The sequence below is a fragment of the Anas platyrhynchos genome, chromosome 3 (genome assembly GCF_047663525.1).
Source record: "Anas platyrhynchos isolate ZD024472 breed Pekin duck chromosome 3, IASCAAS_PekinDuck_T2T, whole genome shotgun sequence".
Taxonomy (NCBI): Eukaryota; Metazoa; Chordata; class Aves; order Anseriformes; family Anatidae; genus Anas; species Anas platyrhynchos.
In genome coordinates this window covers 84614195-84632177 of record NC_092589.1, presented here as the reverse complement: position 1 = coordinate 84632177, position 17983 = coordinate 84614195, and the positions used below count along the sequence as shown (strand labels likewise).

The 17983-nt window shown below is 44.6% G+C and overlaps 1 protein-coding gene across 4 annotated transcripts; it reads left to right on the top strand.

Annotated features, from left to right (window-relative positions):
* Window positions 1-2103: 2103 nt before the first annotated feature.
* On the top strand, window positions 2104-13091 carry PRSS35 (serine protease 35). 4 transcript variants are annotated; one of them, XM_027454949.3, is made up of 3 exons: window positions 2104-2265; window positions 2804-2983; window positions 7103-13091. In XM_027454949.3, exon 3 carries the CDS (start codon window positions 7118-7120, stop codon window positions 8357-8359), a length of 1242 nt encoding a protein of 413 aa, XP_027310750.1. In that variant the 5' UTR covers window positions 2104-2265; window positions 2804-2983; window positions 7103-7117; the 3' UTR covers window positions 8360-13091. The 4 variants fall into 4 exon arrangements, with proteins under 4 accessions (XP_027310750.1, XP_038032621.1, XP_027310749.1 ...); XM_038176693.2 differs by having other exon boundaries at window positions 2755-2983; XM_027454948.3 differs by having other exon boundaries at window positions 2734-2983.
* The last annotated feature ends 4892 nt before the right edge of the window (window positions 13092-17983 follow it).

Here is a 17983-nt window from a genome sequence, read left to right as displayed (position 1 = left end):
CTGTGGGGGCATATTTAAGAAAGGAAGGAAAAAAATGCTGAAATAGCAGCTGGGAGAGAGAGAGCAGTGAGAAACAGCCCTGCAGACAGTGCAGAAGGAGTTGGAGGAGTTACTCCAGGTGCTGGAGCAGCAGTTCCCCTGCAGTCTGTGGAGAGGCCCCTGGTGGAGCAGGCTGTCCCCCTGCAGCCCATGGGTCCCACATGGAGCAGATCTCCACGCTGCAGCCCCCCCATGGGTGGAGGAGCCCCCGGGGGAGCAGGTGGATGTGGCCTGGAGGAGGCTGCGGCCCATGGAGAGCCCCCGCAGGAGCAGGCCCCGGGCCGGAGCTGCAGCCCGTGGAGAGGAGCCCACGCAGGAGCAGGGGGTCTGGGGGGAGCTGCCCCCACCCGTGGGGACCCCGTGCTGGAGCAGTTTGCTCCTGGGGGATGGACCCCGTGGGATGGAGCTGTGTGGGAGCAGTGCTTGAGGAGCTGCTGCCTGTGGGCAGCCCCTGCAGGCTCAGTTTGGAAAGGATGGCATCCCATGGAAGGAACCCCAATAAAGGAACCCCAATAAATTATATGAATTTCCCAATGCTGAGTTTGTTTTGCCCATGATGATAACTGTTGAGTGATCTCCCTGTCCTTATCTCAACCCTTGAGTCCTTTCCATTGTATTTTCTCCCCCTTTCCCTTTGAGGAGGGGAAGTGAGAGAGCAGTTGTAGTGGACAACACTTGGTTGACCTGTGAAACTTGCCACCACAGGCAGCTGTGAATGCTAAAGGCCTACCTAGGTTTAAGGGAAGATGGCTAAGTGCCTGATAAAGAATCCCAGCAAAGGTTATTAAGTGAGTAGAAACTACATCTGCCACAGGAAACCTCTGAGTTTAAAATAATGGTGGTAGGGAAAGTGCCCAAAGGGACTACTTGATATAGGGCTTGATCTTGCCCTATACTAATTCTCTTTCAGAGCCTTTTGGTCTAGAAAAGCCTTTGGCCTGACCCAGTGTGAAAGTGATTATGTTCAAGAAATTGCTTGTAAAACATAACTACCTGGTAACATTAATTTCTATCTTCCCTTGTCAGCTAAACTGGGAACCCTTCAGCTCATTTTCTCAGGTACATAAATAATTAGTATTACACTTTTAAGTTGTACGCACAAGCAGCAACAAAAGCAGACCTGCAAGAAAATTAACATTTTGAAGAAATCAACTCAAAAATTTGAAATGAAACTTTAGGCTGCAGTTCCTGGCCAATGCCTTGTTTCCAACCTACTTATACAATTAGTTCCACTAAGTTTCAAAAGTTAAGTCTTTGAAAGGAAAGATATTCTTATGATTACGACAACAAAATAGCACTCTGGAGATCTCAACTTGATCTCTAGCAATGCCACAAATTTCCTGCCGGTTTTGGCAAATCAAGAGGGCCATCGTCTAGCACGAGCTGATTTCAGCAGAAGAACTCACTGAATTGACTCTGGTTAAGAGTCTGGTTGACTCTTGCAAAAGTCTTTAATGAGTGAATTTTTTCGTGTGGTGCACCTGCACAGCACAGGAAGAACTGTGTTGTAGGGCAGGGGGCTGTGGGACACCAGCTGGGACTCCTGGTTCCTCCAGGGGGGCTGCAATGGTACAGGACCCACGGACCCCCAGCCAAAGGTCTCTGCCTTGGCAAGGGTGAAGAAAAGGCACCAAAGCTCAGCTCTAGTGCTGGGTTTTCTGCCTGTCTACAACCAGACGTGCTCCGGGAGCCTGGGCAGGGGAAGACAGAAGCATTAGACGGAGTGGGAGGAAGAGAGGGGAGAAGAAGAGGGAGGTGCTGGGAGGGCTGGGGCCCTGATGAGCGGAGCTGCGGCTCCTGAGGAGCGGACCCAGCATGGCCCGGGAGGGGAAGGCGCTGCGGGACCCCGAGGGAAGGGCGGGGAGACCCAGCCCGGCCCCAGCCGGGATGACCCCGTCTCTCCGCGGCGCTGCGCCTCCCCGCCCCGTGCCTTCATCCCACCCCATCCCACCCGAGGGGATCTCCTCTCAGCCCTCCCCTTCTCTCCCTGCCGTCCTCCCTTACTTTTTTTTTTTTTTTTTCCCTTTTTCCATCCCCTCCCCCGCCCGGGAAGACCCGGCAGCTCACCCCCGCCCCGTCCTCAGTAGCCGCGGGTGCTCGGCGGCGGCGGGTGCCGGGGCCGGGGTCGGCGGGGCAGGACAGGGCAGGACAGGACAGGACAGGGCAGGGGGTCTCTCACAGCCTGGAGGTGGCCGCTTCCCCTCCCCTGGGCTCCATCGGAGCCAGGTACAGCCCGGGGGGAGGCTGCCCGCACCTGGCCGGGGCGGCAGCCGCCGGGGAGCGGGGCAGGAGGAGGGCTGGGGGTGGCCGTGTCCTTGCCACCGGGCAAAATTTGGGGGAGCTGAGGGGTGTCGGTGCCCGGGGCTTGTGCAGGATTTGGTGTAAAGCCCCTGCCGCGTTAGCCTAAGGGATGCAGTTTTGATAGGACTGAAAAGCGACACGTTGCTCTGACCCTCTCCCCCCCCCCTTTTTTTTTTCTTTTCTTTTTGAAACACGGGCGACTAGCAGGACAGACGAGAGGGGCACATTTATTCCCCTTTCAGGAGGTTTTGCCTCTGTACAGCTTCGGCTGTAGGCACGGAGGGAGCCTCTTCGCATTTCAAAACAACCTCTCCTTTAATTCTGATTCACCCCCGCAGTATTTGTGCTACCATTCCTGCTCTCTTTTTTGGAATTGACACTAATTTTATCCAGATTCGTCACCGCTGGGAGCAGATTTATCTCGGAATCGCAAGAGAGCTGTGCCAAGGTATTTAACTTTCAGGCTCGGGAGAGAGGGAACTCCTTTGGATCAGCCACAGCAAGGCAGAGCCTCCCGCGGTCACGCCTGAAAGCAGGACCAGAGGATGGCTAAGGAGCTTTAGCGACTGGGAGCCTTCCCCTCCAGATCCTCGGCTTCTCCCAGGAAAACACCGGACTTCCAAGCGCTTGATGCACACAAACGGTGAGCAGAAGCGGAGCGGGCGATGAAAAAGCAAAGACCCAACGACCTCCTTTTTTTTTTTTTTTTTTTTTTTTTTTTTTTCCCCCTCTCAATCTCTGTTTCTCTGCTGATGTCCCCCCAGGGCATCAGGCTCGGGCAGAGCAGCCGGGGACGGGGACCCAGGGCAAGTTCAGACCCGGCAGCCGCTCAGCTTGTCCCGGACCGCAGCGGGATGGGGCTGTGTGGTTGGGGATTTTCCCTCTTCGGCCCCCTCCCCAAACCTGGCAGGGGAAGAGGGCGCAGCCCCGGGCAGAGAGGAGCGGGGGCTGCCTGGTGGCGAGCCCCGGGGCTGGGAGAGGCTCCCGGAGAGGGCTGAGCAGGGTTGCAAAGAAAGTTGCAACGCGCTCGTGCTCTGCCGCTTGGCCCCGAAAGGAGCCGTGCCGGTCTGAGCCCAGCCCTGCCGAGCTCTGCCAGTCCGAGAAGTACCGAGCCGTGCCGTGCCGGTTTGAGCCCAGCCGAGCCGTGCTGTGCTGAGCCGGTCCGAGCCGTGCTGAGCCGTGCTAAGCCGAGCCGTGCCGAGCCGTGCCGCTGTCCGGGCGCGCCACCCAGCGGCTGCCGACACTTGGGTGTCCGGGGGTTCTCCCTGCCCCCGTGGGGAAACAGAAATCATTTTTATTTATTTTTTTTTTCCATTTATTTTCTCTTATTTTATTTCTTTTTTATTGTTATTATTTAAATTTCCTTTCCTTTTTTTTTTTTTTGGTGTAATTTCAGGAACCCACAAGAGTTTTCAAAAAGCCTTGTAAAATTCGTTCTTCTCACGCCTACTGAAGCAGCTTAAATTTTGTAAGAGCCAGGAGTCGCTGTGTTTTTCTATTTTTTTATTATTTTTTTCTCCATAAGCGGGAGTGCAGGATGAAATCTGTGCACTGACATCCAGAGGAGTGAAGGGAGCAGTGGTGGATAGGGTTAGGGTGATGGCTTCTTGCAGGGAGTATGAGATTTCCAAAAATGTCCTCCCTTTTGCTTTGTCAGTGCAAAGCTGTCAATTCCAGCTTTCAGACCATTTAAAGAACAAGGCCAAAAGCAGTTAAGGAGCTGGGTAGTATTTCAGCTTATCATATTTTGTGGTCTGAGAACTGCATCTGAATTTATGCAAGTCTAATGTGAATTGTGCTGACTTTCCTACAAGCCCAGGCTGTTCTGAACAAACCAAGATAAAACACCATGAGGCAGTAGGACAAAACTTTTCTTCTGTTTGAGCTACACAGACAAATAAATTCAGCCTGGGGTAGCCTGAAGAGAAGCATAGTCCAGGACTGCTTGTCTACAAACCTTCTGATCATTTGAAGTGCATTCTTCTGAGGTTATATAGGTCATACTGACAAGATATTTGAATGATATCCTGAAAAGGTAGAACACAGGTATGTTTCATAAGTGCAGAAGGGGTTAATGATAGAAACAGGACGTGAGAAGAGCTGAAAATGCCTTTACATGTATGCATGGCAGCTGGAATGAGGACGGAGTCCTTGCACTTATCCACTGGGCTTGGAAATCAGGGGGAAAGTATCAAAATTTTCACAGCACCAAGACACTCTCTTTCATTTTCTGGTTTTTATCATCTTCTGTCTTCTCTGAAGCAATTCATCCTGTCATAAAGGCAGAGCTGACTGAAGGCTTCTAATTACTGTAAGCCAACCCAAAATTTATATGGGAAAGGAGCAAAGAAAAAGAAAGGGCAGAGCCTGGGGTTTGGAGGAAGAGCAAAGAACAGCGTGGCAGAAAGTGAGAGTAAGATTTTGGGGATCTTTTTGTCCTCCCAGCTTATAGCCTCATTCCCTCTCCCCTTCTCTCACCATGCAGTCATGTCTTTGCAGCCATCTACACAATTCCATCCTTGCTACCTGGCAAGAGAAATCCCTGTGTTCCCCCCTGTGCCAACAGCCTGTGCTGGCCATAGCAACTGTTGTCTTTTCCTGTGTTTGATGTTGTCCTTGCTTAAGCAATAGAGTTCTGGTTAGTAAACAGACCTTGAGTGCCTGGCTGTAAATGACAATGCTGCCTACTGGGACCACTCTGCCCTGTAATGAAAATTACCATTTTCATCAAGCTCCTTGGCTTGGACTTCTTCCAGTTCTACTGAAGCATAGTTGCCCATTTAGTTCATTACAAAAAACAAGTAGCTCATTATAAATGATGGAAACCATGGTGTCCAAAACTGTCTTTATAAGTACTGAGCACTTGAGTATAGTGTTTCAAACAGGAGGCTCCGATGCATCTATTCAGGGTTGTGTGTTTTGTTTTGTTTTATTCTTTTTAAAGAGTGGCTGGAAGGAGGCACAGTACTTACCCACTTGCTTGTAGGATGTCTCTGTGCAAAACAAATTTCGTTATGAATCCAGCTGGGAAGGCTTCAGCCATCTCAGTGAAATGACATCAACCAAGGCCCTTCTAAGACTTTCTGTATGAACTAGCAGTTAGTGAATTAACTTTCCTTAGTGCTCACAAAATTCAGCTACAGAAAACTATCAAACACCCAGACCCTGAAGAAGAGCTGAGAACGGGAGGAGCATTTTAGGAAGAGAACCTAGAAAAGGCATTCTCAAGCCCGATGGAAGCAGCGAGTTTCTTCATACCTTGTATCTCTTCAACAGCTCTGTTAGGACAAAGCATATTAAAATCAGAATTTCCATGTTATTATCACATGATTTAACATCAAGCCATGTTAGCCTCTGACAGGCTCAATGTGAAGAAAAGGAGATGCTTTCTAATGCAAGTAGTTAAGCAGTGGAAATCTTCGATGGAGAACAATGTGGATACAAGATGTGCATTTTTGCAATACTAATAAACTAGACTGGTATGGCCAAGTGGTGTCTCCCTGCAAAATCTTGCTACTGGGATGACTGCTCTGCTTTCAAAATCCTCAAATATCTTTCAGTATGATTACATGCACCCCAGAGCTTAGGCCTGTGAGTCACTGTAGTTTCCAGATGTCTTACAAAAGTTCACACATCTTCTCCAAAACCTGAGTTAGCTACTTTAAAGCCAGGCTAATTATATATATGGTATTGTAAAATGTTTTTCAAGTATATCCAAGTAAGTAAACTCTAGGTCAAAGTCAGTGTTCCATGCAGGCTAAGGTGAAAAGCATCAAAAGCTACACCAACACAAAACTGCCCTCCGAATTTGGCTTTAGAATCAACAAGCTGCATTTGAGCCATAGCGCATAGTTAGCTAAAAAGTGATAGCTGTTACCTCTCACAGGCAAGAACTATGTCTACATGGTGTAGATGCCTCAAAATTATAGTTGTTGGTCCATTGTTTGGCTTTTAAAGTGATGTTACCACTTCTTTTTCCATGTTACACACATGCTCCTCTGTTTTTTTCATGCTGTATCTTTAGCTAGCCTGTAACCAGGTTATTTCACTGTGTGGGGCTACTCATTCTAAACAAAGCTCAAGAAAATGCAAGAGGTTGTCTTTGCCCTGATTTATACTCCCATCACAATGTAAACCAGAAAGCTTAACCACATACATACCCTTGAATTGCTTGGCTTTTAAAGTTTAATCATAGGCTCTTTCTTTCTACACAGCTGAGGTTTCCATGTAATTGGAATAAAGGATATGAGAATGGAGTGCAGCTTTCCCGATGGCAGCGGTTAGTAGCTGGTTAATGCCACTGATAGCACTGCTGCCAAAGGAGAAAAATGGTATTTTCAGTAATGTTTTGAGCTCAAAATCAAGAGTTCTGAGTTCGGTTTCTGGCTCTGCCACAGACTTCTAACAATTTCACATTCTTTCTGCATGTTTCCCAGCTACAGATGAGAATAATATGTTTTGTTTTGTTTTTGTCTTTCTGATTTAAAGTGTTAGCTCTTTGTGTGGTGTGTCACCCTATCTAGGTGGGCCTATGTGACCATAATCTAGGTGGTCACATGTGACCATAAGACACAGACAGTAGATTTTCTGCAGACTTTGTGGGATCCTGCAGGAAAAAGGCATGCCATGAGTCAGCAGACTTCTCCCTCCTACTTGGCTGGGCTTTCCTCTGTGTATATATTGCATGATTGTGTTTTTAAGATACTGAGATAATTGCATGTATTTCAACTGCATATTTTCAAATCTCTCTGTCTTGTTTTAGAAAAAAATAGACAAAATGGAGCACATGTTACTGCTCTTCATATTTTTCTTGCCTACATTGGGTCTTGTTAATGGAACAGAAACTGAACAAGATTTTACTTGGCACTTAAAGAAGATTCCCCAAATTGTGAGTGAAAGAACTTTCTCCCTTGACAGCCCTAAATTCGAAGCAAAACCCAACTTAGAGCTGAACAGCGTATGTGGAATTGAGTGTCAAAGAAAATTGCCAGTGCCCAGCTTGTCTGACTTGAAGGACCTCTTATCCTATGAGACTGTTTTCGAGAATGGCACACGGACCCTGACTGAAGTGAATGTCCTTGGACTAACACCTGGTTCAGCTGGAAACACAACTACACATAAGTCATTGAGGAAGAAAAGGCAGATATATGGAACAGACAGTAGGTTCAGCATCTACGACAAACGCTTTATGACCAACTTTCCCTTCAACACAGCTGTGAAGGTCTCCACCGGCTGTAGTGGCATTCTCATTTCCCCCAAGCACGTGCTAACAGCTGCCCACTGCCTGCATAACGGCAAGGATTATGTTAAAGGCAGCAAAAGACTGAGGGTGGGCCTGATGAAAACAAAGTCCAGAGGTGATGGCAGGAGACGCAAAGGAGCTAAGAGAAGTAGGAGAGAAGCGTCTGAGGCCCAAGAGGATCCTAAAGTTGACACAGGACTGAGGCGGCGATCCAAAGGTGGTGGGAGAAAGCAGAGGAGATCTGGGAGGAAGCAGGAGACCTCGGATGGCATGCCCTCCTTCCAGTGGACCAGAGTGAAGAGTACCCACATCCCAAAAGGCTGGTTTAAGGGTGTCTCTGGGGATATTGCCCTGGATTACGATTATGCTGTTCTTGAGCTGAAGCGTCCCCACAAAAGGAAATACATGGAACTAGGAATCAGCCCAACCATCAAAATGATGCCTGGGAGCATGATCCACTTCTCAGGTTTTGACAACGACCGATCTGGGCAGCTGGTCTACAGATTTTGTAGCATTTCTGATGAGTCCAACGATCTCTTTTATCAGTACTGTGATGCTGAGCCTGGCTCCACTGGATCTGGTATCTATCTCCGTCTTAAGGAGCCAAACAAAAAGAAGTGGAAACGCAAGATCATTGCTGTTTATTCGGGCCATCAGTGGGTGGATGTCAATGGGGAACAGCAGGATTATAATGTAGCAGTAAGAATTACTCCTCTTAAATATGCCCAGATTTGTTTCTGGATACATGGGAATGACGAGAATTGCACACAAGGCTGAAGAGAGCTGAAACTAACTTGCCTAGCACCCAAATTATAATAGAGTGAAAATCTTCTGCCAGCAGTTACCGAAAGAACATCACTCTACGTCAGGATGCTTTTGAACTCAAAGCTTGCAAGTAATGTTACGGTGACTTGAATAATGCTGAATGGTTGGGGAGCGGGTAGAGTTGTCAAACAAAATATTTTTAATTGTAATCAACCCTAGATCTGCACTTAAAAGCCCAAACTATATTTATATCCGCAATTGTGATAAATTCAAATCGTTCATGTCAGAAAAAAAAATGACTACGCTTGTATGTCATTTTTTTTCCCCAAGGGAAGGATTGAAGCTTCTCAAACTGGTATCCAACAATATATGTTTTTTCAATGGATTTTCTTTTCTCAGGGTTCAGTTCCAATTCTTCAAATTCAAGTTTTGTGTACATCACTTTACTGTCTGTGCAGAATGATCCAGAGTACTGCATGAGACCAAAAAATTATTCTGGCATTTTCTGAAGACCACAGCTTCATGCTGAAAAACAGCAATCTAGTTTGTGCTTGTTATTTTGGAAAGTTTCCTAATCTGGTTGCTGGAGGAACACTCCCATGGAAACCCCAAATTTTTGTAGCTGATGACTAGACCTAAAGGGCAAGTTTTCACTTCATTGCTCAGTAGAAACAACAAAGAGAAATTAAAGAACAGAGAAGTTTCCATGTTTGGGAGAAGAAGAAACATCTGAGCATAACTTAATGCCTTCTTTGAGAAGCAATACAAGTCTTAAATATATGCATTTGTTTTCTAATTAGTATTTGGAAAACTGTAGCTTTAGCTTCTTTTCAAACGTTTATCTTTCCCATTAGGCAAGGTCACAGACTTCAGAAGTGGCTGTTTGACAATCATTTGGAACTTCACTTCAAAGCCACAGATGAGAGTTTTGTTGGGTGCTAACCATTTTTGCAGGTTCTTAAAATTAGTTTATAAGAATTCAGCTGCATAGATAGGATACTCTGGGTATTAGACTCGGAGTTGGAAAGCAATATTTTGGCATGTCTATATGGTTTTACAAAGTTTTAATCATGTCATATTCAGGCTCCACCTCAACATGAGTCACAGGGTTAAACTAAAAAATTCTCCCAACCACATTATACCACCTTCTGAATGGTGGAAGAACTACCCTGTAGATGATAACAGGTATCTTGCTCAGTAGCAGCAGTAGGTATCAAAAACTTTGGTTCAATATAATTGCTGAACCACAGAGTTAATGAAACAAGAGAGCTTGACTTTGACGCGTGAATTGCCTTTTTAAAAAATTGGATGCTGTTGATTGCCACACAAGTCTTAATCTTGTATTTTGTATCAAGATTTTGAAGCGCACAGGATTGTTATGGTGCTATGTTAATCTAATATAAAATAATATTTCAAATCACATCCACTCTATTTCAGATCACATCCATTGGGTTTCGTTACTTTTATAATTATTCACCATTGCAATACTTAATTTTTTGATGATTAGGTTTATACTGACCAAAATTAATTTTCTTCCTATGCAGAAGAAAAAAAAAAAAAAAAAAAAAAGAACAAGATTTAAAAATATGATTTGTTTCTTGGTATATTTGAAATTTGCTCATAACATTTTTCAATGAAATATGATCATTGTTAGTAACCCACTTTTTTGTAGATGATTGAAAATATAAAACCTGACACTTTGAATGTGCAGGCAACTTTCTTTCACGTATTATTACCAAAGGATCAAGATTGAACAGTTGTTTCCATACAATAACTCTAGCAATATTTCATTGATTGGAAGAAATCTCACTGTAAAAGAAATTATTTCTTTCAACTTTAGCCTTTCCAGGCAACATTTAACTTTTTTTTTTTTTTTAAACTTGTATGATTGTTTGCAGAAAACTAATATTTTTTAAAGTTTAGAAATTAATGTCTAAGGTTTTAAAGTTAATTATATTTGTTGTTGTTGTTAACATCTCTATGAAGACATACAGCTTCACTGACTAATTTTAAATCACCTCAGTCGAATATTTAATGTTCTTGCTCTATGCAGCAGGCCTACAATATTCCTTAGGTGGCTCTATAATGTGTTTCTTACGTGCCTTTTTCCATAGTTACTGAAACAAATAAGGTACCATATGGTTAATCAATATAAGTCAGCATAGCTCCTTGGATTTTGTTACAGTTTTATCCTCAACATCAATTCGGGTCCAAAACAGATCAAGATAAAGTAGCTTAGTAAATCCATTGTTTGGGGAGTCTTCTTTAGGTGTGCTCGTTAGGAGAGGAAATACCATGACTTCTTTATTAGTTTGGGAATCAGGGACAAGGTAGGAACGAAAAATGTTGATGTCAGCTTTCAAATGGTCTTGTTCTAATAATCATCTGCTTTAAATACCTCAGCCACAACCTGAAATTCTCATACTAGGCTGGTAAGAAATGTTTATCCTCAGAGGATGTCCAGTGCCTTATTTTATGGTACTAAGAGATTGAAGAGGCTGGGCAGCGCAACATAAGAATTAATCACAACTATATATATACATATTCAAGTCTCTGTGTCTGAGTGCACATGCAGAGACACATACAAGCATGGCCTTGGAAAGCACCCACTCTTTTGTCTGGGCCAGCACCTTCAGGCAAGTGGAAGACATGAGTGGCCAAAATGTTCATGCCTGTCATATCCTAATGCCAGACAACATTTCAATCTGCTGCTTAGCCTAATAAAGAAGGAAATGCTTTCTGTAGGTGTTGTTACTGCTTACTACAAGAACTTCCTAAGTAGTTCATAAATCAGGTATTTAAGTACTGGTGCGTGCAGCCCCAGAGGCCTGCATTAGGCTATTGGTAACAGCCACTGCAAGTAGGACAAGAACTTTTGAGCTGTCAAAATCTCAGATTGCCTTCAAAGAACTGCAGTTGGTATCTTGTTATCTATGAGAAAATACAGGAGGGGGTGTTCCTAGTAAGGAGTATAGTGCACAGGCATCAGGGCTGGGTTCCCAGCATACAAGTGGACACATCCCTTGCAATGTTTCTGCAAATAATTTTCCCCTTTTTCAAGTACTGGAGTAGGCATTGTTTGTTTTCCTCAGTACTAATGCTTTTCCATAGGAGTTGAGCTTTTCCTTTAACCGCTTTTCTGGCATAGGGGGGAAAAAAAAAAAAAGAAAAAAAAAAAAAGAAAAAAAAAAAGCTCAGACAAATCCCTTTTCTGCTAAGGAGCTACTGGCAATTTGTAAGCTTTCCCCAGGCCAAGGATACACCTCACATACAAACCATTAACACACCCAGACCAGCTTCTGCAAGACACTTGTGCATGTGTTTAGTTTTGGGCTCTGAGAAGTATAATGGAAGCCAAGCAGGTTCTCTGGGATGTGAAAAATTAAGTCTATGTTATCTTACAAAAGAAAGACACAATGTTAGGTAACAAAATTTATTTCTGTTATGTGAGATATGTGGTACCCAATGCTTTCAAAATTGCTTAAAGCTTCTCCTTGATCACTTCATAACTTACCCATACAAATTCTACAGATTTATGAGTCTGTATAGAGTATGAATCAACCCAGAATATGACCAAGTAGGAAAATAATTCATCTAAAAGTGGAGGAAAGAAGCAGCTGGGGTCTTCCTCCTACTCTGCTGATAAGGAATCAGCTTGCTGCAAGCAGCAATTACTACAGAAAGAGACAGCAAAAGAAGTTGATGTTACAGAAGACCAGGAAGAAGGAGGTGGTGTATGAAGGATAAAGAAAGTGAAAAGTAAATGGCCGTGAGGTAGCAGAAGGACCTACTGTAAGAAAGAGTTGGCAGGTGGGAAAGGCACAACAGTATAAGTTAAGATGTAAAAGTCATAAGTTGCACGAACATCTCCTCTCACTGTTAAGCATGGGGCTCTTCTTCCCAGCTAAGAGCACCAAGGAAAGGGCTGTGAGAGGGAGGGTTCAGGTTCTGGCAGGGACCATTGACAGGCAGCTGTTGTGGACCCTGACCTACAGTCCTTGCCCAAAGTCGCAGGGATTTTGCTTGTGCTCGGTACGTCAGGGTCCTTGGGAAGCAACAGAGCCAAAAGGGTCAGCGGCGCAAACCTCCTGGCACACCGCGTCACCGAGAGGGTGGTAAGTGACGCCAATTTCTTCCATGTGAACATTTCCAAACCTGACAATTTGGTGGGATTTCTGCCAAGGCTGTTCCCTGTTGGAAAAAGGAAAAAAAAAATCCCAAACTTGAAGTGTTTAAGCATTGGTTTTGCATTTTGCATGTATCTACAAAGCCTAGCCAATATTTTTTTAAATACCTTTAATATGTTTGGTAGCTTTGTAGAAATGTAGTCAATTCTTTCTAGTTTTAAAGCACAGCATATTGCAGATACTTCCATCTATAATCTACTGGACTAAGGAATAAAATGAAAAAAAATATATATATTATTAGATTGAAAGCTTAAAATTGCACAATAACCTCAAAGGATTTGGAAGCACATTTGAGTCCCTGGTTTTCATTTTTATTTGCACCAGCCTTTTGCTCCAAGTGTGAGGTAGTATTTAGGTTAAAAACCTTAAGAGGTAGCTTTTATGATTCTTTAATGTTCTTAGTTTTTTAAAGAGTGACAGCAAACTTCAAAAAAAATGTGTTTTTATATTTTAAGCTGCACAAAATTACAGCTCATTTGGGAAAATAAATGCAAACCTTCACTATATTAAGATGTTATACAATGCACATGCTATGTCAATAAATATTTTCTATTGTTTTTCTTTTCCTCTTTCATGATGTAGTTTGTTAGCTATGTTGTTATTGCACAAACTCAATTCTGCAAATGCCTTTAGCTGCTTGTCATTGAATCATATGGGACATGGTCTTAAAAGATGCTGATGTCTCTTTAAATTTATTATCAGGAAAATTTCCCTGTCTAATCCTTTCTTCAGGATAGCTATTCTGTGAGCAAATTTGATGAGTAAGAAAATTGGTTCAAGAAGGAAATGACTCACAGACTGTGCCACAACTTATTAATTCTGAAATAAGTAATTAGCTGTGTTTCTGCTGTTAGCAACTGTTGTGCTTTCTACCTTGGAAAGCTGTTGAACCAGGCCACATCAGAAATGTGTAAAATATTACAGTGTTGTTTCTCAGCATTCTCTTATCTCTGTTCCCTTGAAATTGGTGGCGGTTTGACCACTGGCAGTAAAGTGAGAGATTTTTGGCAAGGATGAGAGCTGCTGGAAATATTAAATGGAAAGTTTAGAAATGATTACCGCAGTGATTACCAGCGTGTCCAATACAAGCAATGTTTAACAGGGGTCTGGTGAGGGCTCCCAAACGAGCTCCAGTGGTCCATGCATGGGGACCATGTGGGAATAACCAGGACTGAGATGTTCCTCACCTGCACCAAAAGTCCTTCTGGGGCTGGGAGCAGTGTCTCAGTCCGTCTGTTTCTGCGTCTGCCAATGAAGAATGTCTTGGTGCCTGAGAAATATTCCTCTGTCCCTCCTCAGGGACAGACCCAGGGCTGAAATCCGTGAGCTCTGCAGGCCACTCCCAAGTCCCTGACCGGGGTTAGTTGCTCCTATGGGAGGCACATTTCAGGACATGCTGTGGGTCACACATTTCCACAATGCCACCGTGGCAGCCTATCCAGTATCAGCTCATTCTGAAAATGTTCCAGCATGGCTCAGTTCCTTGTGCTAGCATTTTTATGTCCTGCTTCCAGTACCCAGCATCTTTAACAAATACTCAAAAGGACTTGAGCAAATACTAGCAGCCACTGCAATCTCAAGCCCACCGGATAAATTTTGTCTTATATGGGTTATGAACAGTACTCCCGATGAGCCGCCCATCCCTATCACTTGGAATAACACAACCTTGAGCCTTGACAATGGCTGTTGTTAAGAAAGAGGATCAGATATACTGGAAAACCTACACATGCATTTGATAAACATTGTGCCTCTTGGCAATTATATGCTCACCATATTTATTGGGGTTGCCATGGCTCTACGTTTCCACGTGAAAGAGCTGGAAAACATTGGATTAAACCAAGTCGGGCGGTTTTTCAGACAAATTACTCAGCTGCCCTTTGGCTACAATTGCAGCACTCTCCTGCTCCTCCCCTCCCATGTAATTTCCAGTTTTGTGGATTAAATTCTGGTTTCAGCTTTGCTTAATCAGAGATGAAAGCAGCTGCGAGGCAGCAGGGCAGTGAAGGACCTTTTCTGGATGCGTGTTGAAGCCGGGTGGGCTCCAAACATAAAAGAGGACAAGAGCACGATCAACAGCAAAACCCCACAGTGCCTTGTGGAATGGAAAACAAAACAGGATTTCTATTTTTCTTACAGTAAACGGAAAACCCCATTTTTTTTCCATTCCTTTGCCTTCTCTTCAATGATTAACTCATCAGCTAACCAGTGCTGATGCTCCTACAGGAGCAAAAAAAGCTGCTCTGGGGTGGAGGTGCAGGATGCCAGCAAGGGCTTCCCCACCCTAACAAAGGAAAAAAGAGGACGCAGGGTTATTTCAAAGGGGATTTCCAAGTAATATGAAGGAAAAAAATATATATATGAAAAGTCATCTCTAAGATACGAACCCTATTTTTGTTTAGGTAAAATATACCATACATACAGAGGAGTTTGATCTGCTGCATATTATATGTATTTACATTTTATAGAGCATTACATGCTAAGGATTTATGATCTGTGAACATGGTTATTCCTTAAAAAGAAAAAAAAAAAAAAAAAAAAAAGAAGAAAAGAAAAAAAAGTGAAAAGAAGTGAATACTCAAAAGAAAAAGTAGTTTTTGTTAGTGTCCAGTTTGGATATGGTACTTCATTGCTTGGAAATTTACCTGGTGCACCAGTGATATGTGATCAACTAATGTGGCTGGTATGACCGAAGGGCTTGTGTCCTTCACTTATTGCTTATTGACTTTTTCCTTAATGGCTGGGATTAAATAAAACCTGGCCTCAGTACCTTAACCAATTTGAGGTTAGTGCTCAAAAAAAGCCATTTTAAACTCCTCCTCAGCTGGAAGGAACCTCAGGGACTGCGTTAGCCCAGACCAGCTGCCATCCTGTGTCTGTGTGGACCTTTGCGTCCTTCACATTTAACAACCCCAGCTTTGCCCCAGCCCATTCTCTACCCATGTGTCATTCAGCTAACAAAGCATCTTTTCTCTGCTTACGTACATCTGAAAAAGTAGTATATCTTACACGTAGTCAGCTATGAATTTGTCGATGTGCTTTTTCACCTTGATCCTATGCCCTGGAATAGGTTTTCGTGCCTTCGACTCTTATCACCCTTAATTATCACCCTTAACTATGGCAATGATTTTTATAGCCAGGCCAAGTCCAGCTCCAGCAATGTACGGCTGTGGTGCTGCTGCTCCCAGGTGGTTCGCTGTGAAACACGTGCCTCAGTCCTGCAGGTGGCAAACTCCAGTGATTCCCCGTTCACCGCTGGGCTCTGCTTCCCTTATTTCCCTACCAGCTTTATGCTGGGTGTGCACAGAGCTGAGGGATGTTCTGGGGAAGGCAACTCCTGCTCTGCTGCAGAGACCTTGGAGGATGTGCAGCTGGGGCAGGCCTGGACCTCGTCCTTCCAGTGTCCCCATCATGGTTGTACGGGCTCAGATGTTTCAATTTGTGGGGTGGGGGCACCCCGAGCTGAAGCATCTCACGAAGCAAGGCAAGGGCCAGACTCTAGCAGCCATCATGGGGCTTAATCTCCTACACACATCCTCTTCCCTAGGGTCCCCAGGGAAGCTTTATCTAATTTCCCTGATTTAACAGACTGCAAAAATGATGATAATTGGATGCTATTAATCAGATTACCCTAACCAGACTGCAGACAGCTCGCATGGCCTCAGGACGTGAACGGGGCTAACAGTGGGGCCAGGCTGATCCTGGTGGGGTGCCCGGTGCTGGTGCTGGGCTCCACATCTGGCTAGCACCCACACATCTGCCCAGCACGATGCCAGATGGGCACGGACCTCTCTGGATATCCAGCAGTGGTGAGGTTTCTCTCAGCCCTTATTTAAGCCTGCTGCTGAAATAAACAAGCCAGCCGGATGTGTCCCCTTGCAGCTCTGCAGCCTGACAGGGCTAATCCAGGCACTAAGCCTGGAAAGCCAGGCTGTAGGTGGTGTAGATGGGCCTTATCTGCTGTGTTTCTCTAAGTATCATTTGCAAAACAGGCAATTGCAGCTCTATAGGTGGGATAAAGCTTTCCTGCTCCAGGAGGATGTACAGTGAAGATCGCCAATCTTTTTTACCCCCTCCATACTCACACAAAGTAAATTTAAAACATTGTAAATACTGAAAAGGACTTAGGAAAGCCACCCAGAGTTCTCCCAGCTGATCCCAAATATTCTCCCCAGTCCTTTTTCATGCATTGCCCCCAAGTTTCCCAGCCAGTTCCTCAGCTCCACTCAGCTGATCCCTGGCAGCAGCACTGGATGCGGCCAGGGGCACCGAAAGCTGCCCAGAGGCAGCAGGGCCAAGCAGAGCACATCCAAGTCTACAGGGGGAAGCTGTAAAGTTTGTAAAACTGGAGGAGATATGTCTGGAAGGGAAAAACTTCCAGAGGCACAGCTCTCCCTCCTTGCTTCCCTGTATCCTTAAAACAACACTTCTCCTCGAATCATCCCATATTTGTTAAAGTGCACGGGGGAAAACCAACACGTCTCCTCGAATCATCCCATATTTGTTAAATGCACGGTGGAAAACCAACACGTCTCCTCGAATCATCCCATATTTTATTGTGCACGGTGATGCTTGGGTTGCAAGCACAGATCCTTTGGCAAGCCCATGTGGCCCCGTGTGCTTGTCCCCAGCCACCTCAGGCAGAGCCTGGGGCACAGAACCAAAATGACACACTTTGGGGTCAGGGGGGCTGCAAGCACACGCCTCCCTTTTGCAAGCTGTATTGAAACTTGCTTTATTTGGCAAATGCCAAACTTCAAGGTGAGTATTTTTATATACCTATAAAGACACATTTCTAGATCTAGAAGCCTGCCCCCTAATTTTAAAGCAAACTGTAAATTTTTGGGCCTGTCCAGCAACATCACCGTGGAACCAAGTATATCCAAGTAGAAACATGATAAAGCTACAGCTTAGAGACACCAGCCTGGTAGAAGCCGAGGTGACCTCTGAAGCACATAATTGCCAACATAAGGGCACAACATACAGCCATTCTTAAAAAGGTGACCTGATTATTTTTTTTTCCTACTGTGTTTTAACTAAGCCCACAGAAATAAAACTTTCAAGCAATTAGGGGTGTTGTCTTTATGTCAGTGGGATGCAAACATCATGATGCCCTCTCAGCAGAGGGCTTTTTGGGCAGCCCCCGAGTCACAGACTGAGGGACCAGCTGGCAGCGCTGCGTGCACTGGGGGAAACCAAAATCAGCAGTGGTGGAGATGATGCTTAGTCTCTCTGCTCCTGGTGACAGGGTCTTTCCACAGATATCTAAACAACGTCTGGCCGACGTGGCCATTAAACCCACAAGACTTTCCATGAGAGCAGGGTAGTTCAGACCCTTGTATACTATAATATATAGTACATCAGTGAACACGTTATATTTAGGGATATGTACACTACATACATTGTAGCATGATTGCAGATGTGGTACTCGGTATCTGAAGAGGAGATGAGA